At 38.8% G+C, this 22,807-nt stretch overlaps 1 protein-coding gene across 1 annotated transcript; it reads right to left on the reverse strand.

Moving 5' to 3' along the window:
- Positions 1-21,934, reverse strand: KDSR (3-ketodihydrosphingosine reductase). Its single transcript, XM_032181696.1, has 10 exons — positions 21,785-21,934; positions 16,265-16,354; positions 15,081-15,137; positions 11,205-11,270; positions 10,962-11,057; positions 9,651-9,842; positions 8,086-8,169; positions 5,283-5,366; positions 3,327-3,428; positions 1-2,987 (listed from the first exon to the last, which is right to left on the reverse strand). Exons 1-10 carry the CDS (start codon positions 21,890-21,892, stop codon positions 2,868-2,870), a joined length of 999 nt encoding a protein of 332 aa, XP_032037587.1. The 5' UTR covers positions 21,893-21,934; the 3' UTR covers positions 1-2,867.
- Positions 21,935-22,807: the final 873 nt, after the last annotated feature.

The raw sequence follows: 22,807 nt of genomic DNA on the forward strand, positions 1-22,807 counted from the left end.
TAGTGGCTATTTGACATTCTTCATGGATTTAATACACTGCTAAAATGTTTCGATGCAGAGGCTTGTTTAACATTTAAACTGGCAAGATAGCTTTTTTCGACTGTTAAACATTATTCCACAAGGTTACATGGCATCTCCTTCACTTAACATTGGACCTAAAAATGAGTATGATTTGTGTAAGAAAAGAATGAGTAGAGCGTACATAAGGAAGTTTTACACCAAAGATTGCTGCAGTAGACAATTTAGTACACCGTGACAATAAAACGGTTGAAAAGTTGATCAGTTGAAATGAACTGTCCTAACGTGCAACAACAGAAACCAGAACATTTGGAGAGATCATTTGTTTTTTTGTTTCTTCTGAAAGTCTGCCCGGTTCAGATTTCCAGAACTGCTGCAGGGGTTCAACCTACAGTTTTACTGCCAATACAACTACTTACACTACGCAAAATCAGGTGTGAACTGAAGCATCTCTAGAGCAGGGCCTTAACTTTCACCCAGTTTCTTATTCCTCCTTTACAAACTCTTGTACTGAGTTATACCATTCATTATTTGGAGGAGTCTTCAGTCAAGATTTCCTGAAAAGTGACTAGTGGTTTAAGCGGCCCAACCTGAAATATTTTAAAGAGGCCCAGCCGTCATAGTGTGTGCGCTCTGACCTTCTGGATTGGTTCTGAAATGCAAACACTAACATCCCAAGTTCACGATCCAAAAATTCAAGTATCCAAAGTCTTACTGGTTTCAAGACCTGACCTTCAAGCCTGTGTTGATGTAAAGTTATTTGCATAAGCATTTCTTTCAAACTATCGTGTAACTGATTCACCCCACTTTGGTATCTTCTTGAGAAATCAAATACTCCTTTGACCATCTGCATCAAAATAAGAATTAATGTAGATAATCAGGTCCAAATCATATTGTTATGTTGCTTTAAGAAACATAACAATGTTGACAATGGATGTACAATAAATGCTCCATTATGTGTCATTCACATTATACAGCACAGAAAACACATATGCAGACCAGATTTCTCTGCACTAAAGCCCAGCTGTTGAAAAATGCAGGAATATACTCTATTCTCAAAATTAATTTCATAGTATAGGCATGCACAGCTTCACAGATCTGAACAAAATCAAGGGGCAGGACTGAAAACATAGGCTTTGGGAAGAATTCTACAACACCTCCATGTCTGCAATCTAACGAGGGTCCAACCACTTCAGATGAGAATGCCAGGGTGACTCCCCCGATGTGATTGGAAACCAGATATTACAGCAAGTTTAGCCTACATGAACAAAAACTTTTAAAAATGATCAACAGAATCCAGAGGGAGAATAAATAGCCTTAATAAGTTACAATTCAACGTTTTTCTGGTTAACCACCTACTATTTTTCTTCCCAGCTCAATTGATTACTCTATATACCTATTTAAGAAGAGGTATCTTAAAAGCAATCAATTTTGCTTACTTTGCTGTTAAATACTACTTTCAAGGAAGTGAAAGCGCTGAGTTTTAACAGCAATTTTAGATTCAGAGTACTGACTGAAAATGGAAAAATTGACATTAAAACACAGCAGTGCTAACAAATATAAAATATGCAGCTTTTGGGAAAAAAAGCAGCTCACAAGGCACTTGCTATAGTGGTCCATTAAATAAATGGTGTATATAGTGCACCCTTAAACATCACTGTTATGCATCAAGCTTTTTCAGTGTTAAACAAAATTTATTAGAAACAACCGTTGGGTCCTATGTATTCTGAAGCAATTATGGAGCAGCCTTGATTCACATATTATGTAAATCAAACAAATTACAAGAGGGGCAGGGGAGAGTACTTTAAAACAATTCTTGTCATGTTAGAAGTTTTTCTGTTTAGTGATAAAACTCATCGTGGAATGCCATCCTGATTCCCCTCTCCACCCCCCATCCCAAAAGCTACATTCCTGCTCCTTTAAGAGCCTGGTATTTTAATTACAACTGATTCTACCATCAACTACTGGTTTGGCTCATCATTTGCAGCTTTGAAAAAAATAATGTGCATAACAGCAGCATTAAGCTGCCTTCCTTTTCAAAGCAAGAACTGGCAGATAAGAAAAAAGTAAGTAGTTGTAAGAGTTGTACTCTATTTCAATGGCTTAAAATGCTGAAAGTCAGTCACACTTGATACTGGTTTCATTTGTTGTTGTTGTTCACAACATACTTCAAGGGCCAGAAGAGCTACAGACCCAGTTACATCTCCTAGCATTTCTCTGCGGGAATGGGTTCTTCATCTCCCTTTAGAAAGTATGCATGTATTATACCATACTTTTTAATTAATCCCAGACCGAGAAAGCTTGGATCATACGTGTATCTGCCATCTTAAGGTTTCCACAATTGCATGTTGAACGGAATAAGGAAAGCTGTCATTGACAGAAGGATCTGTAGATTGGCCGTCAAAGGAAAATGCAATGTTCTAAATTAAAAAACAGTCCCAAAAACATTAGCAAGAGGTACCAACTTGTTCAGGGGACTTCAATCTACTTCAGCCCAGTCTGACAGGTACTTATTTTTTCCATAAGCACCAAAGTAAGAAAACTTAAGCATTTATCCAGAATCACCACACGTAGTCCATTCTCAGGTTCTACCCTACAGATGACGTACAAATTCCGCAAAGTCTCTCCAACTCAAATCACCAAAAAAAGCTAATCCTCATTCACACTTTTGCATAGGTTGGCATTTTCTGGAGTTATACTTCTGTTTTCTTTCATTGCTTTTGAGGGGACTCATCTGTCACATATCCAAGCACTTTCAGCCTAAATCCTTCCAGAGAGAAGCCGAGTCCCACTTGAGCAGCAAGCTGTTCAGGACTGCTTGACATTCTTCTTTCAATTCAAAGTTAAGGTTATTCAGTTTTATCTGCACTTTCAGATTTTTCCCTTTGCATCATGCAGCGACGAACTATGCTGTCAAAACTTCCTAGGTAAAAGAGGCCAATGATGCGAAAAATGCCCATGCAAACAACCTGGAAACAGAGAGAAACATCTTTCAATTCACTTAGGATCCCGGATTGCAGCATATTTTTTTACTTATGAAATAAAAGTTCCATGCAATATAACCAAGTTTAAAAAAAAGGCACGTGAAAACCATCAAAGCTATGTTACAGTTTGAGACTAAGAACCAGGTAGGAATCCTAGTTTTCTTGCCAACTCAAAAAAATTACTCCAGTTTCCTAAATTCAAGTCTCCATAGTGTTGAGAGACATGTGATGGAAAAAAATAATTGACATTTGCATGATGCTCTACGTATTTTATACTATTTTAAACTAAGAAGTTGTGACTATGGGACTCTTCCCAAATCTTACCTGTTGAAGACCTTCAGTAATAGAAGTGACTGGTGACATTCCACTCGTCAGTATCGACAGCATGTAACCATCGGAACCAACTGAGCTGTTAAAGTTCCCTTGCTGGATGGAAGGAAAACAGCAATTAAGGGCAAAGTAATTTATCCAGTTGTGCCAAGTCATGACGTGTCTTAATTTTACAGCTATTCATGATAATTAATGTGATGTCACTATGAATTAATATTTTGGTTAGCTGCAGTAATATTTATGTTAAAATATTAAAAAAAAATACTATACAGCAGCATTCCAAGAGGCATTCCATTAAAAATGGGCAAGGACCCTACCTTTTATAAAGCTACAGATGTGATAAATGGCTAAGTATTGCTTTATAAGCTGGAAAGGATCTAAATTTCTTCTCGAGTCGTGCTTACTAATGGAGAAAACACACGATGCTCCGTTTGTAAATATTTCAGAGAGAATTACACCCTACCTCTGTCAGATCGCCAGTCACCACTATAACTGAAAAATAAAATACTGCTTGCCTTTTGTTAAAATTAGGTTGCTGGGAGAGGTGTACTTCAGATGTTATGTAAGTAGTACTCCTTCATTTATGCCAATGATCTTGATTTATCTTGATTTGCCTCCTCAAAACTGCAAAATATATTGCCTACTAAGCAATTCAGGTGGCAAAAGAGGGGGAGACAGAGCAAGATAAAGCACCATTTATTTATTTTCACCACAAATATTGCAGCTCTATAGCTCTTGCTCCCAGCCTTCTCCCATTATTTTTTTTTTTTTCTAGCAGATTGTGCTGGAGAACAGACTTTTTGGAGTTCTGCAGGACTACACCTATGGAACACAGAAGCACAAGGAGAAGGTGGTGTTCCTGAATCAAGGTAGAGGGTGTAAAATTTGGCTGACCTATTACCCAACACACACCTGAGGGGACTGAGTTCCTACAATAAAGAACTACTATTTAACTTCACTTTTAGCCCCCCAGATGATGGTTTGAGTGCATAAATACCCCACCTGAACTACTAGATCATACAAGGTGCTGGAAAGCATGGTATAAAAGTATCAGATGCTTATAGAGGTGAGATTAGTTTTCCTTAAGAAACAACACAAAACACCATGTGAGGTGGTACTTGATTTTAAAACTCACCGCCCTAAAACCAGACATTTTGCACTTACGTGCTGTATTTGTGAAACTATTGTAAAAGCTTCACAAACACCTGCAAATGCAAAACACGTTGAAGACCACATTTACGGTATTTAGGACTGTAAAATAATTACAGATTTTAGGATTCAATAGCTGTACTTTAATGACATGAAATTTCATGTTTATTTCCACTTTTATTTGGTTGGAGCACCTCAAAACATCCTTGGTGCCCGTTTCTTCTTATTTTATTAAGAAGGAAGCATTCTACAGCACAAATTATTATAAAAATTCCTCAAAGATGCAAAAATCCTCTTTAACTATGGCAGCCTTTTATGTATTTTAATCACTCATAAATCAGATACTTAAGACATTAAAAGCCAAATAGTCTAGAGAGCCTCCATTTATTGCAAAATCATTTTGATATGAACTCATGTTCAAGAAAAATCAGATAGTCAAACAAGCTTTTGAGGTTAGACAAATGGTATTTGATACACAAAACGTCAATAGAAGTTAGTACTTTAAAGAAAATTGTGATCTGTCTTTGAGACGTTGCATCATACGGATGCATCACTTTGTTCTGTCTAAGGAACAGCTTCGGGTACCTTTTAGTTCAAAGAGATCGTTTAAAATCATTTGTGGGCATGGTGGCAAAAGAAGAATAGAGAAAAACTTCCTGTTCAAACTAACCACCAAAGAGTACCATTTTAGCTAAACTGTTTTTTTATTTAGCTGAGCCATTTTCTTCGTCTTAAACACCCATTACATGCCATCCAAGTCTCTCCTATGAAGGTCATACTTTAAAAGGATAATTTACTTACTATGGCATCTTTGACTATAACTCTGGCGACTTGTTCTGCTTGGCAAACAGATGAGGTTTCAGAAATTAGCTTCGTCTCTAAAGGCTTTAGTAGAAAAACACCATGGTAAGTTTGACTTAACACCACACAGGGAAGAAAACACAATGGTCAACTTTTGGTTTTGGGCTTTCATCATGGATGACACTGTCATTGTTAACAAGTGGTATCACACTGTCACCTAAAACGTGCACTTAAAATTAAGGGAAAAGCACTTTCAAAAATAATAGCTTAGTTTTACAAAGAAAAATGCCAATTAATATTCTTAGTTTAATACTGATAGGGTATACTACTAGAATACTGATAGTGTTCTTTCCTACAAATCCTTTCCTACAAGCCTACAAAACAAATTTATACTTAAATGTTTTGTTTGTTTCTCAAACCCCATACACTAGTATCTACTAAAATCCATCACTGTATTTCACTTCTTTGTGAGGTAAAATGGCATAAATGCTCTAAAACACTAGAAGAAAATAGTTATGGCAATTATTTTAACAACCACTTTTTTTTTTTTTTTAAATCTGATCTGTTACAAGAGCGAGCAGCAAAAAGGTTTAAAAAGGATTTAGAAGCGTATTTGTCATTCAGGTACTTTTAACAAAAGAACAATGGGGCTAAATGCATAGCACACTATTTAAATGCAAAAAATATTTAGATGGCTCTGTTGATAAAGAACAAATTGCACTAAATTACAAAGAAAATTACTTAGTTACACAAACTTGTTATAAAGGAAAATGCAGTTAAATATAAAGTTTAATTGAAGCATTCAAACCTAGTCAATACTGGAACTAGCTTAATATTCATAATCCATTGAGATTAATCCTTAAAAAAAACACACTTCTAGGGAAGAGCTGACAATGAGAGAAACCTATAATCGTTCAATCTGAAGAACTACAGAAATTCAATTCCACAGAAATAAGCCTATTTCCAAGTATGTGCAGAATTATGAATCATGATGCCCTGACTAGGCTCACCAGTTTATTTTCTTAAAATTTAAATAAATAAATAAATCGGTCTCTGTCAGAGGAAATCACATCCAAACACCTTTTACATGCTTTCCTGCAGCGATGTGGTTTCTGCCACCAAATCTCCAGCTCATAACCCCTATGTACTTTTTAGCTCACAGGTCAATATCAACCAAATCCAAAAGAGATAGAGGGGTGTCAAAACTAAGCTACAATACGACAAATTTGGAAAAAATCATCAGCTAAATTGGGAGCAGCAGACTAAAGTCAATGACATGTTGAGAAAAAGGTAGGCAGATCTCAAGCATTAAATACTCCATCTGGCTAGTCAGTCAGTCAAAGCACAGTTGCCTTGCGTCAAACAGTTTTCTCAAACAGAAAGAGCTTAAACACAAGAAAAATGTATCCTCACATCTGACTTTTTGCTTAAGCTAACTATTAGTAATGATTACAGAAAAAAAATAGCCTAGCCCCAAAGAGATGCAAACCAGAGACAGATGTTCTAAACTAAGTAGCACTAAATAAATGCAACACTAACAAATGAACATCTGAACAGTTAAAGCAACTGAGTATTGCAGATATTTAAGGTGCATTATCAGTGTAGGCACAAATAACCCGAAGACTTCATGTGTGCTAAAACAGCATAAATCTGCATTTAAAAGACAATGCCTTTTCGACAAACGAGTGAAATCTCACTGGATCTCTTTTAAAGAGAAATCTGAGATTCACAGTACATTTTGCTGGTGAATATATTTCCCTGAAATAGGCTATTATGTAGAAAAAAATCCCAAAGAATGTGCAAGCTACACAAGTATCTGCAGATGTCTAATTCTGGCACTTTATGCGGATGCGTGGGAGTATGTTTAATACAGAATATCTATATCAAGAAATTATGAAGAATTGTGTTACACAATCCCTGCTGATTCTTATATAAAGGGTGAAAGACAAAACAAAATTCAACCCCAATTCCTTATTACACATGACATTAGATGGAGCATCTTGAAAATGGCTGATCTACTTAAACACCAGTTTTCTAGTTCACAGTATGCAGATAAAAAAATAGACATTTTCTCTGGTTAGCAGATACTTCAATCTCAACAGGGAGCCTGAATGTAGTCCCACCTGCGTCTTTTTTTTTTTTTTTTTTGAAAGTAGTTTTCATGTGTAGGGAAGCATCAAACGATGAGAGGCAACTACATTTTTGAAGGTCAAAACTTAACTTTAAGCTAAGCCAAATGAAAAAGGCCTACCACTGACACACCCTTCTGTAAAGGCGGTATCATTTGCACTACAAACACAATGCCAGAGTTTCCTTCATACTTTAATAGTGGCTGTTACTACCTAGGATTAAATTGTGTCATTACATATATTCACACAGTAGCTGACTTGCAGACTTCATTGAAGAAACTGAGATTTATTTTCATCTGCCAGAACTATCAAAACAGCATAATATCAAAATATGCAAAATAGGTATATTATTTCTGGCTCATTAAGCTTTTATATCAAGTTATATTGGTTTTACAGTTTACTGTTCCACAGCAATATTTAGGCTGTGTATAGAAAGACTTTTCAACGTTTTCCCATTCATTTAAAATGGGAACAATACACTACACAAAATTATGCTACAAGCTATTTAACTCTCAATAGCAGAGTTGATAAAATTAAAATGTTTACATACTTCTTAAAATCCTAATATGCTCTACTTTCAATGGCAGGACAGAAGTGAATGAAATCTGAAAACCCATTGCCTACTACAAAGTGAACCTTTAAAAACATTACAGTATCACTGAAGAATGGTTTACCTTTGTTTTACTTTCTTCTGCAAAGCCAGGTGTGTCAGTATCTGGAGGATAGGCCACTGTTACGTAGATATTATAGGGTTTGACCTGTATTTTACAAAAGTTAAGTGTTACCTTAATATTGACAGCTTTTCACATGCCTCTCAGAACTTCATTCATTTCTCTTGTATGGAAAAATACAGCAAACACAAGTTTAAAAGGCATGTAGTGTTAAATCACCCTCATATCCAGCATTTGCAAGATTTGGAGCTTTGTCAAATGAGGAAGCAAAACAAAGACTTTCAGGAGATGGTTGTGTTGCTTTGTTTAGTAAAAAGCTTTAAAAATTCTGCATTTGATGAACATAAAGCACTTTTTAAGATTCCTAGACGGAATACAAAAGGAATTTAGCTCTACTATTCTACTGATTTAAATTTTAAAGACAACCAAAACACTGCCAAACACCAGTACCCCACATTCATAAAGACAAGACCAAAAAAAGTCTCACCTAGGCTTATTAGAATGCTTTTTTGTTATTATGTCATATTTTCACTGCTGAACAAATGCGAGAAAGAAAAAACACACAAAAAAACTTAAAACTCAAATTTAGTATCTTTATCTCTTCTAAGTATGTGACTCAAGTCACAAGGCTTTTCAACCCATGGTTTAAACGTGCATAGGGCCAAAATCTAAGGAGACAAAAATAAATAGAAAGTGTGAGAAACACTTAAGTCTTGCATACCTAAATGCAATCCTTGCTGTATTTGTATCATTTACCACAGCAGCACATCACTTACTACACTACTATAATAGAAATAGCTACAATACATGTCTGTACTCCCGTGCAAATAAAGAAGTTGTGAATGAATGTATTCAGAGGGCTAAGATAAAGCAAAGTGTTGTAAAGCCCTAAGCAATTTTATTTAAATTGCAAAACCTTCCATATGAAAACACTTACTGAAATACCGTGTCACAGGTCCATAACACTAATTTTTAGATTTGAGGAAGCCAGTCCTCACAAAAATGTCTGCCACCAGCCTGAAGAAAAGCCCTGCAGTCACATTGTTCTGCAGGCCAGAAGTGATCAGATGCAGTTTTACCCCACACTTTTGTCCTGAGCAAGGCATCCAACTACACTGAGCAGAACAGGGTAAGAACAGCAACAATACAAGGGTCTAGAACCAAACACAGACACTTAACTTACAAACATTAACAACTGTGTATTTACACACTTAACAGGAAAGTAAGGAATGTCACTTGCAAATCAAATTTACCTGTCTTTCTACAATAATATACTTTTAAGTCTCCTTCCATTAAATTGTGAAGTGGATGTTTGCTTTTTAGGCTTGACTTAAATTTAGATCCTTACAATATTAAAAGCTCATCTAAACCAAAGCTGAGAAGAGTAAACCACTGTCAACACAAGACTTTTGTGGGCAATCAACATATTTAAGCTTGCAAGTTTTACTCTCTCATATAGCTCACATACCATTTACTGTGGCCTCACAACCAACTTGGCAATACTTAAAATAAGCAAACAACCAACTTGGCAATAATAAGCAAAAATACTTAAATCATTGCACACACACCTCCATTTGCAGGGCTTCAGCCAATCCTCGAAGAGCAAACTTTGTTGGAGAATAAGCTGTATAACCAAAGAGGCCTAATTGGCCAGCCTGAGATGATACAAACACAATCCTTCCCATCCGTCGCTCCTTCATGGTAGAGATCACTGCACGACTCGGGTAAACACTACCCAGGTAATTAACTGCCATTAATCTCTGTAGAAATGATATTAAGATGGTATTTGATTTAGACTTATTCAGCTGTTTACTATTATTTCTCAAAAACCCTATTTCAGTTTGCATTAACAACAAAGTTCATGTGATTTGTATTTCGATCAGCTGTCAAAAGATAACTGTTTTCTGTTCCACAGCCTCATAAGTTGTTCTATAGCTAAAAACTTCACCTCAAGACAAAACAAATCCACTGTATATACATCTTAATGGCATTCAGGATACTTAATACTGTGATACTAATGCTTCAAGATACTAATATTGTGACCCATAATGGCCTTCACAGGAAAAAAAGAGTATGTAACAAAAAACCTGACTGGAACAGTGTCAAGGAAGCAATCCTTTTATGAATGATGTATGAAAGCACACTGAAATGAAGGTTTAAAGATCTTCCTAAAACAGGAAAATATCTATGTATTCATGCATTTCAGAAATTTTCATCTTTGGCAGGATAAGAGGAAGCCTTTATTTTTACTCTCTAGAAGGCCTATAATACAAGTGGCAGCCTATATGAACAATAGGACGGATGGATGATTTACATCTACAACAAAATTCTACCTATTTAGCATTTTCGGATGTTTCAGTGATGACTTGTGGAATGGGAAGGTGGGAATCATTAAAGTAACCAAAATGTAGGGGTGGGTTTTTTTTTTGTTTTTGGTTGGTTGGCTTATTGGAGGTCCTTTCATTAAAGCAGCAGCTTCTCAAGCTGCACCAAGCTGCAAACAGACTGTGCATCTCAGAGTTGAACATTGACAAGACTGATTTTTATTAAGCAGATTAAAAATATGAAATAAACACCTTCATCAGGAAAGAGAGACCATGCGAAATTCTTTCACAGTGCATTAAACTATAAAAATGCATGTCAGGCTTTCCCTATCCTAGATGGAGAACTCACTGTTCTGACCTATCAATGGATCAACAATTAGGGAATAAGTTGCAATGCTTGCAAATCTAAAGATACATTCTAATTCTGAAAGCTACCACTAATCAAGTGTATCACTACTCATACAGTCTGCAAAGACACAGCAATGTAATCTATTTCTTCGAACAGCTGAATACCAACTCATTCATATGATGAAATAAAAAAGAACGCTCACTCACTTCAAAAGAATTCACTTCAATAGCCTCAAATTTTCCCGTAACTGATGTTCCTGCACAGTTTACAAGCAGGTCTACTGGCCCCAGCTTCTCCTGAGCCTGGAAGAGGATAGATGTCAAGATGTTCTTTAGCATGAAAAAATATTCCTCTAGCACAGTATCACTATAAGAAATTATTTCCATTAGAAACACATCACACATAGATAAGTTTATTAATAAATGCAAGTGAATCAGTTACTTCCTCACCTGTTTTAGAACATTCTCCACCTGTTCATAATCTTTAGATACATCAACGGAAATACATAGTACAACCTAAAAAGGGAAAGTGAAAGAAAATTTTGTAATTTAAGTCCAGTAATAGTTGGCTCCAAGTCTTTCAAAATGAAACAACTCAGTGATGCATCTTTTCTAGAATAATTTTTTTTTTTTTGACGGGAGAGTTTGTACTTCTTCCACACCGCAAAAAGTAATCCCAGCTCCTAAAGTGCGTATATTAAGAATAAACACTTCAGGATCTTCAAAGAGATACTTTGTACATGAGTAGCTATTTCTAATTTATCATTCTAAGACAGTCACAATTCCACAGTTCTGTATTTAACTTTCATAAGTGTGAAACACAAGTAAAAACCATCAGTGTGGCTTAGGTTCATCTTTAAGAAAAAAGCTGAAATGTTTTTTCCACATCATAGAAGGGCATGGTTGCCATGTCTTGCTCTGAAACTCCAACATCAGCACTGCAATAAAAATCAAAATGTATGAAAAAAGCTGCTAATGTGAGCATTTGCAATGTGCTTTTATTATTATTATTAAATTTAGCTGCATAGAATTTAATTGGAATGTATCAGGGACAATTTTTTAAAAAAAATCTAAGAAAACTGATTAGTAGAAATGCCATACACATATTAAAAACAGTGAAATAACTGTATGTTTACTCCTTGCCTTGGAACAAGAGATCATGGATTTTAGTTTGAAAGATACAGGTAAATGAAAACAAACATTGGCCCAGTAGGAGGAAAAAAAAAAAAAAGAGTGCTATCTAAGTTGTTGCAGCTGGAAGTTGGTATTGGTTTTCTTGGAAAGTACTTATTTTAAGTATTTATTTATATTTTCTTGGAAAGTACTGATTACTGCTAGCAACGTGATCTCAGAATCTCGGTTTTGAAGCACCTTCAGATCAACTTCCGGCCACAGGAAGCACTGCCTTTGGGGTATCACTTACAAACTGAAAGATTACTGCAAGCTCCAGCTTGGCAAGGGATATACAAACAAGCTACCTCCTCTGCTAAAAACAAAGCAAAAAGAAAGAAGCACACACACAACAGAAAACCATCAGAGCTTTGGGGCAATTCATCATCTTCAAAGGAGAAGCAATCATGCCAGAATAAAAGTAGGGACTCCTGTATTCTTGTTCTGGTTTCTACACCTTCTTTTACTTCAGTCAATTCATTTAAACTCCACTGGGGTTGAAATAAAGCTATCACTAGTTTCTAACAAGTGTCATCATAGTTGCTTGTCATGAAATGTGGACAAAAAAAAAAAAGAGCTTACCACAGTGTAACTAACTGCTTTGGAAGTTAGTCATTTGTCAGTTTTGCCTCTGGTCAGACTGCAACACTTCGTAGCTGCATAAACAGAATCTGCTTGCCATTCCTGTGCAGCAGGTTGGCTATTCCTGCCTCCCAGCGTTGTGTGTAGTTGGACATCTGAGTAAACTTGTGGTGCAAGTTATTGATGGGTCTGCGTGCATCTCCCCTTGAGGCATTTTTTACATTTTGGAAATATTTGTCTTTTACATAAGTTTGAGAACAAAATAATAGTTGAGCTAAGACACCATTGGTTTACTATCTGTATACCATCTGTGTGTCTTTGCAAGATCAGCAAGGAGGCTAAAGTCACAATTCCATACAAAAATTGCATAGAACAGTTATTCACACTGAACAATACGCTTGGGAACTACCGAATTTTTTATTGGCTGCTACCACCACATTATACAATTCATCTCTTAGTTTCTATTATCACATTTTCTTTCTTCTGCTACTCTATGCTGATTACCTTTGCTCCAGCGCATGCACTGTGGATCCACTCCTAGGAAACAGATTATGCTGCCAGAAAGCCTAATATCCTCATTCCAGTCGCTCGCCTTTTGTTCTAAATAGTGCTTTCTGTCTGATCATTCATAAAGCATTCATTTCTCAATAAAAGCTCAATTCATCTCCCAGTGAAGTAACTAGGAATACTCCATATTAGGAAAGGGATTTTTTTTTAATTAAAAAAAAAAAAAAAAAAAAGGATTTTGTCCCATTGCACACCTTTACTGATACAGAGTGCATTGTCAGCATTCTAAGTAAGTGACATACAAATGCCTTTCAAAGGCTGTTTGACAAGTTGAACACTGAAATGTATGTAGATACCAAAACCCTGGTTGTCAATGCAACCTGGTTTCATGTACATATCCACGAGCTGAATGTATACAGCATATAATCATGTAAACAGTGATCTTTCCCTCTTAGCTTGGCATCTAGCAAATATAACAGTCTCTGTGTATGTAATCTATGCGAGACAACACCTTTTCTCTGTACTTTCTGCGATCGCCTTGTACAGCTTCTGTCAGTTCAGCTGTCCCTGCTTGTCAGTTTCTTACCTGCTGTTCCAGTATGAGCTCTGCGCCAGACTCCCTGCTTTTTCTAATTGTGTCCTTTGCATTTAGAACAGGCAGGCTTCCCTGTCACGTTGTCTACAACCCAACAATAGGTTCACAGGAGGGCCAAGCTACCACTGTCACTCCCACCATAGCCAGATTAAGCACAGACAAGTCTAAAGCTGCTACTGCAAAAGCGGTCTTGTTAAGCCCACACTTAAACTTGCTCAGTCTTGAAGATACTTCCTGAAATTTTAACTGAAACTCTTATGGGCATGTACCAAGTACTATTCTGTAAAAACACAAAGTCCACAGCTGTCAAGCTTGGACAGATTTTTAAACGAGAACATCCTGACAGTGTTTGACAAGGGATTAACTTTTTTTTTCTTTGCCAAGCTTGGGAAACTACGAGAGCAGCTAAAGGAGAATGGTTACCAGGATTTGTTTGTTTTAAAACACACAAAATATAGGTCCTCCTCACCTCAAATGGCTTAATTTTTCAAAATAAAGTTGATCTGAGTAAGGCAACGTGCACAGAAAAAAAGTGATCATGTTGAGCCATTTGACAAAAATAAGTTAAGGCAATCTTACAAGTTAAAGTATTGAGAAAATTTAGTCTCAGAAGTCCAAACATTGGATCCAAATATTCATCTTTCTTCATTGCTTCTTTTCAAGAGAATATTCAACTTATTAATTCGCCAGACTAAAGAAGCGATGTATTACAGCCAATAGACACCAAATCCCTTATTACAAGCTATTGAATTGTTACTTTTGTGATTACAAATGCAAGCCAACAAGTTCTAGAACACGAGAAAGAGAAAGACGAAGACGTGATAGTCAATACCATTACCCCTCTTCCCTTGATTATTAGGAACAGTAAACAAAATTAGCATGTCACCCTGAGGTTGTGTATTTTGAACATAGCAAAAACTGACCTATTTTAAAAGCTAGTACCTTAGCAGGCTCTAGAACAGTGCCTTTAAACATGTGCACACTATTAATTCACCCTCGCTGTTTTTAGAAGTCCAAGAACTTCACAAATTTGCACATCTGTTACAGAGCTTTACCAGGAAACAGAACAAACAGCAAAACATTGTGAACTAAACCTGAAAACAAGTATGCCAAGACAATTGCCATATTTATACATTGCAAAGGATGAGAGATTTGAAAAGAGTGGGTTCTTCTACTTGATCTTGAACAATAGAAACGCTTATCAAGTGACAGTAAATTGCAGCTATCCAAAAAAAGCATACCACACCTACAGTTGAAGGCATCAATCTTTTCCTCTGAGAAAAAGCAGTTAAGGTACTAGGCAACATCAAATCTAGTGGAGTTCGGAACATTGCATGTAGGTAGATTGGCATTTTTTGAATCCAAGGAAACCTTCACCTATTCTTGTCAAATAGTTTTAAGAACAGGACTAGAGACTACTCTGTAGTGACTACCTTGAAGCAAACAACAGCTGTAGGTAGCAGTGACCTTACCTGCTTGTCATTAACGGAGTACTTTTCTATTTCCTTCTTTGTCTGCAACAGCTTGTTCTGAAATGGATATAAGAACAGCTAAAACACTGCAGTTATGAGAACACGTTAGCCTTCAGTATTTCAAGAAGGCTTAGAAATATTCTCTAAAATCAAAAAAAAAAAGCAAACAAAAAAAAACCACCTATCCTCAACTAGCAATGGCACTCTCCTATTGTCATCTTACAGATTTATGAATATATGATCAAAACATCAAGTCCAGGAACCTACTGGAACTCAGGTATTTTTCACTTCACCTACTAAAACCAGCAACAGCTTCTGTAACAGGTTTAGTGGTTCTTCATGTAACTGCACAAAGTGCTTAAAACAGTAGGGAGAACCAAGATACAGAAGACTTATTTTTATACGATATTACAAAACTATTCTGGAAACTATCATGGAATTACCATGAAAGTTCAATGAAAATCCAGCAAATGCAAATTGCCATGGTCCTATGAAGAAAAATTGCGCTAATTTTGGCTGCATTCAAGGTTATGCAAAAAAAAAAAAAAAAAAAAAGACACTGAGAGGAACTGAGAATCAGAAAAGAAAACACAATTTAGATGTTCTTATTTTCTTGAAGAATTAGTTTTCTCTTTGAATGAAATAGCCTATGTGAAACCTGTCATTCCAACTAAATTTTCAGTATCACTTATTTAAGAAAATAAAAAAAGAGAAAAAACAAAAAAGCACAAAGTTACCCTTTTTCCTCCAAAGATATCTTGATGAACAACTTTTCACTAGTATGATGGAATGACGATCAGAAACCAAACTATTCTGGAATTTTAAGTACTGACTTTAATACCCCTGTTGTCACTTACTGTAGGGAAATGCTACAGTTTTAAAGAATACAGGGCTTTTTCTGCTTTGGTCCTCTCACAGATCTAAACAGTGAAATAGGTGACGACATTAACAGAAGTGGTAGCAATGGCAGAGTTTTAAGGCAGGCTTATCAGAGGTTCCACGTTGGGCTACGCTTCCTAAAAAGGCAGCCACCTCTCCTCTGCAGATACATTAATCTTAAATGATAAGGATTGCCTTAAAGCATACAGTGAAAGATATACGAGTAATTATTATTCCAAAATACAATTCCTCGATCAAAAAAATTTCAAGAACATAGTTTAGCCAGTAAAAACACATACACTTACCTCATCTCTTGCAATCAGTGTTATGAAAGCGCCTTGCTTATAACATTCAATAGCAATACATTTTCCAATTCCACTGGAGCCTCCGGTCACCTAAAAGTTATTTGTAAAAGTCACTGTTAGTCCATTATTCTCACCCCTACTCCTATACAAGAAAAGTCTCATCAAAATTCTAAAACTAGACTGAAATTGAAGTACTACCCAATGAAGTGTGAATAAATGAGATATATTAGTTTACTTCTTTTGTATGAATGGAAAAACAAAATCTTGGTATATTGACAGGCCTCTCTCTCTTCCTCCCCTAAAAACAGCTTTACCCAGGTGATATTTTTTGCTCTTATGTCAGGCTGACTTAAACCCACTTCCATGTGTGTTCTCTCACTTGCTTTTGACAAGATTTTGTACGTTATTCCTAAAAGATGGAATTAGTTAGACTTTTGGAAATCACTATTAACGTTAGCTATAATAATGCAACTGCTTACTGTCCCTCCATACACATTTACAATAGAATAATTTGTAAAATGGACAGTTGTAAACTGGAAGTACCATGTAAACACAAACAGGATTAAAGAAATTACCTTCCTTTTTATTTAAAAAAAATCTTTAATTTGACAGCTGGCCCTCTATAGAGTATGTCTCTCAGCCCCTCAGACATCTCCAGTTTTGTGGCGATCCCAGTCCTAAGCCTCTGTAACCTTTTCTTCTTCCTCAGTATCATAACTCTGACTAGCCTTACCCCAAGCAGGAAATTAGCAGTTTGTGGATAGACAAATTCAAGGCAATGCATTTGTCCCCCTGTCACCTGTTGGAGGGCACACTCTGCCAAACAGCACTCATATACAGGTGAATGTCACATTAACACCCCTCACACTACCCTCCATAAACCCGCGTAGGAACTTCATGTAGAACAAGATGCAGATGACAACCTTGACCTCTGTTTTTGACTAAAACAGAGAAGTCTCCCTAACAGTGCCTTTTAGGTGATTTGTTCCTTTAAGCCTGCTCTCAGGCAGTGTACGCCTCCAGTCCTTAAAGAAGGCCACACCTGTGTCTTCCTTACATGACTAAATTTCTTGAATTTTCTCCTAAGAGCATATTACCGAGAAAATATTGGAAAACTTGGTTGAAGTGAGATTCCTCTGAAGTTGTCGTTTTTGCTCTTCAGCAAGACTTCAGAGAAAGTCAGGTATCACCTCCCGTTTAAAGTCTGAGAAAATGACTGTGCTGCGCTAATTAGTGGAAGAGCAAAGACCTCCAGTCTCTAACTACACATCCTCATCCGCAGGTGCCTCAGAGTTCTGTTTTCATAGACGTATTATCCTGAAAATTCTTTCCTTTCCTGGAGGCAGTAAAGTCAGAAGAGTCAGAAGTGCACTCTCATGAGTCACCAAATTCTTCTTTCCTATGAGTGTTTTTATCACTAACCTTCAGAAAAGAGCTTAGCACACTAATGGCAATTGTGTAATCCCAGCAAACAAAGATTTACAACATAGCCACAGTTTTTTTTTCTGGTTTGTCTGCAGTCAGAAATGGGTGTAACTTTCACAGAGACTAATGTTAGCTTAAACTCCTTACGCTTCCTCTATTATTAGAGAAAGTTACTTCAAATTAGCTTCTAATTGACTCTGGGCAAGATTAGCTTCACTACACTAACCTTTGAGAATGACTCCATGATGCATGTCCTGTTCTGGAGATGCTAAACCTGGCCTGTAGTATTCTGAGCCAAGGATGGCTGCTTTCTGAGTAAATTAAGACTAAACAAGAGCATTAGTTAATTATTTGGGACTTCACAAGAACCCCAGAATTCATTTAATGCTTCCTGATGGAAAGAGGTTAAGACCTCTAGTTTATTCTTATGGCGTATTGCAAAATTTCAGTACATCTCTAGGTTTAAAAAGACTCTGTTTGCTATGATCAGGCAAACCTCAGTTCCACAGGACTCCTGGGCTGCTTTGACATGTTTTCAGCAGCAGCAGGTACACCAGCACAGAAACTAACGAATGTGCGTGGAACACTGCTCCAATTCCAATTTTTGGCACTGCACCGAGAGACTGATGATTGCTACCTGCACAACTTGCTGAGTATCATGAATAGGTCAACTACACCAGTGCTTGAGGAATTCTTTGAAGGTAAAGCTATTGGCACTGAGCCTCTGGCTTGTCAGAGGACGCTAACATTCCCTTCAGAAAGACGGGGTCTGAAGTCATCCAAGAAACGGGAAAAGGAAGTTTTTATTTGCAGTCACACCCGAGAGCACAGGACAGGGCTCGTGTCAGCTAGGTCAGCGACAGGAGGCAGAATCAATTAGCTGGGAACTGGAGTGTTTGGGAGGAAGGCTGTTACTAATACGTGGGAGGCTGTTACTAATACACACATCTTTCAGCAACATTTACCATGAATGCAAACAACAGTAGAAGAAATCACAACATACAAACCCTGACACTGCTGAAAGCTTTGTGCCACAAATCAAATTAGCCTAAGCAAATCTGTGAAATCTGCTAGGTTAGGTTTCTAACACAGACGCTCCGAAGGAATGCATCCATGCCATTAAAGAAAACATTATTACAACCACCCTTACGCCCAGTAATTCTTTTTATTGCTCTATTGATATTGCATTTCAGTAGTTCTGGGTGTCTGAAGTACCACCGAGCCAGTCCTTAAGTTCCCCTGTAAGCCAGCCTCAGAGGGGCTAGCAAAATCAAAAAATCATACGATGGTGACACCAAACACAGACTAATTTCTTGGCAAGACGGGACAATTAAATACCAGTATGAATTCAGATGTTCAGAGCACAGTACTAGAAGTCCTCAAACAATGTTATTAAGCTGTTTCTCTGTTTGAGAAGAACTAGTACCAATTTAGGCATTCAAAAGAAGGCTCTGGCTCCAACATCTCGAGCTATGATCCTTGGTTACAGAGTTCAGCTTCTAAGGATGTCAGGGATGCAGGAAACGTGCCTCAATTGATGACAAAGTCCAGTCCCAAATTAACAGAACTGCCATCAGAAAGTATCAAAGTTACAACCCGATTGATATGGCATTTCCAACAGGACTGATTAACTCTCACTTAGAAGCACTGGCTGCAAGCTGGCTTCATGCTTTGAGACAGCATGCTAGCAGAAGGCATTTCCACTGAAACAGAACATCCCTGTAACCAACTCTGGGTGGCTGCTGCTCCTGACCAGCCTTAAAAGGACCTCTGGCTGAACCACTCAGATGCCTCCAAACCACAGGTCACATCACTCCCCACACGTGGGCTGCAACGCTGAGACACCAAGATGGGTCAGCTTTAAGGACAGCCAAAGTCCACCACAGTTATCTGGTGGGCCCTGCACAGAAGTGTTATTTCTAGACTCATACCCGTGGCTTTGGCAGGTGGAAGAGAGCACGTGTGCAGGGCACGGATGTAACATCCCTGGCAAAGGGCAGTTAAATGTGATGCACGTGAGCATGAGGTACACAGAACAGTGACAACTGCCCTATCATATCCTCATTTTCCTGTCTACTGTTATAGCCTGCTACCAAAACAATAGCTTCCCCTCACAGAATAGGTGATGTTTGCTAGTCTGTAGCTTGAGACCTGAGGAGAAAGTTGAAGCCAAAGGCAAAAACAAACAAACAAGGTAAAAAAAAAAAAAAAAAAAAGCTCTTCTAGCTTTTGAAGAGAGGAGAAATTCAGCATGAAAAGCAGCAGCTCCACAGCAGAGAAATAACTTTTAGACCCTTGATTCTAGAATACCTTCCTAATCATGGTGGAAACAAAACAAGTATTAGATGTATAAACGGCATTTCTTTTTACTGACTAAGCTATGCCTGATGCTTGAGCTAACGTGAGAGCAGAGAAGTCGTTTTTATTTAATGGTGCACTCTGAGGTCACCAAAATACACAGAGAACAGGAAAACACCCCACAAGATCACACCATCACTAATCTGGAGCTCTGTAGACTTCCACTGCGACCAGCAGTCCTAGTCTTTTCTAAGTAAAAGGGACTCCTATAATCGTGATCCCTCCAGAAAGCATGCCTTGGGTGACACAGGGAGCATTTCCATCATGCAAGTGACGCTGCTAGAGGACAGAGGAAGAAGAGTCATATGTTTTCTGCTTCAAATCTCTGCCCATTTAGTTACTTAGCCACTACTCAAACATCTAACGATATTAACCATAACAGATCGGAGCAGAAAGAAATAAGTTTAATGAACAACTAAGTAGAGAGGGAAAAATGCTGATTTAAATTGAAAATCCAACAAGTAATTGGTATGAAATGCTGTCCGGAACAGTGTCTGAAGTCACATGATGACCTTTGTTAAGAAATACAACAGATTTTCATAACAGTTTCAACAAGCTCCCAGAAAGAAGAGATAGGCCTTCCTTTTTATGCTTCAGAAAAATGAATTTATTGAGTATATCTTGAAAAGCTGTATTTACTGACAAGTGGAAATCATTTGCCCCGCTAGGAGGACTTATCCAGCTAAATAAACAACTTACATCCTTCCTTTTGTTAAATATGTAAAATCAAACCTGCCTGAACCTCACTACATTATTTAGCCAACTGAACTAAAGGTGTGTTGAAACAGCACAGTATTTTCACAAGAAGTAAGCTTGAAGACTGGGTTTAACTGAAGCCTGACAAAGATCACCAATCATTAAGCTTTGGTGTTATCTGAATTAAGTCATATGTTTACAAGAAATTATATACCCAGAGTGCAAACAGATTTTGACATTCTTCTGTCAGAAACCATCAAAGAAGCCTTTAAAGAGTGTGATGGTCGTAAATATTTTCACGCTTTAATAACTTCAGTAGCAGAAAACACACTCCCGTCGGATGATGTGGGAATTCCCTTTACAGGCACAATGTGGAAAGCCTCCCTGAGCAAAGTTTCTGATTTACAGTACCATCATACAATATTTTTCTTTATAAAGTTAGCTAGAAAACTTGAAATCCAAAACGTGCAGGTGTCCAGGGTTATTAAAAGCATCTATAAGCCTGGGTATCACAGGATCATCTAGGTTGGAGGAGACCTCCAAGATCACCTAGTCCAACCTCTGACCTGACACTAACCAGTCCTCCACTGGCGATGAAAATTGAAACAGCCACTCCACATTTCGCTAGTTTGGATGAATACTTTAAGAGTATAGCTCAAGTCCAAGACAAACAACAGCTCCACCAGCAGCAGTGCCGATGAAGCTGATGACCTGCAGAATCATATCGCGAGGGCGAAACATACCGACAGCCTTTACCTTTAGCAGCACTTTAACACAATAAGCTCTCCATTTGGACTTTTAACTTTAACAAGGCTCGCAGGAACACTGCTTTGGAGACTCCCGCTTGTGCCAAACCCAGCAGAAATCGCTAAGGCGGAAGGGATATTTTATTCACGGGATTTTTTTTTTTTTTTTTTATCATTTTGAACGCGACCCAAGGGAAGGAGCTCAGTTGGGGAAAAAAATAAAAAATAAAAATTTAAAAACCGCGGCCCAACGGTCGAAACGGCCAGCGGCGGCGGTTAACGCCGCCTCACTCACCACGACGTGGGCGCCGGGCAGCTTGAGGGGCTTGGGGCTGATGAGCGGCGACACCATGTAGAGGAGCAGGACGAAGCCCACGACGAAGGCGGCCGCCAGGAGCAGCATGGCTGGGGCTGGGGCCGGCGGTGAGGAGGAGGAGGAGGAGGAGGAGGAGGAGGAGGAGGCCGGGGAGGCAGCGCAGCCCCTCAGGCCCAGGGAGGGCGGCGGGTGCCCGGTGCCCGCCTGCGCCGCGGCGCCGCGGGGCCGGAGGTGGAGGATGGAGGATGGGAGGGGGGCAGAAAAGAGCCCTCTGCCGCCGCTGATTGGCCGGCTCCGGCCCTCGCGCTGCGATTGGTCAGCGGCCGCCGAGCGGAGCCCGCTGATTGGCCGCGGGGCGGGACGGCGCGCGGAGATTGGCGCCGCGGGCCGTTGGCAGGGTCACGGCGGGGAGGCAAAGGGCGGAGGGCGCCCCCCCCCCCCTCGACGGGCCTCTGGCCACGCCCCCTCCGGGGGTCACGTGGGCTTCCCGCCGAAAGGAGGGGGCGGGGCTGGGAGCGCGGAGCCGCGGGAGGGGAGGCCCGCGCGCGGCGCCTGGCGACCGTTAACGGCTAACGCTCGGGGGGGGGGGGGCGCTGAGGGAAGTTCCCCCCGCTGTGCTGAAGCGCTCAAGCCCTGCCCTCCTCCCTGTTCCAAATAAAATAACGCCGTACGCACATCTTAGATATTCACCCAGTATAATCACCCGCATTCGACATTCTTTCGCCGTTTCTAACTGAAAAGAACAGCCCCCCTCGAATTCTTTCACCTTTCAGGTTCTGGTGTGACTGCAAAGAGCCCCCCTCAAGTTTTTTCCCTGTTGTTCCCATGTTGTTTCCCTAAATGTGGTGCAGGTTCTGGCTCTCAGAAAGCAGGGTACACAAAGAGAGATACCGATCAGACAAGGCAACGCTAGGTGTGCAGGAGGGTGTGAAAATAACACCGGGGATGAAATTAGAAGCAGCGAGTAGGCGGCCATGGGAACAGGGCTGTGGGCAGGGAGCA

This window comes from Aythya fuligula, chromosome 2 (assembly GCF_009819795.1).
Source record: "Aythya fuligula isolate bAytFul2 chromosome 2, bAytFul2.pri, whole genome shotgun sequence".
Lineage (NCBI taxonomy): Eukaryota > Metazoa > Chordata > Aves > Anseriformes > Anatidae > Aythya > Aythya fuligula.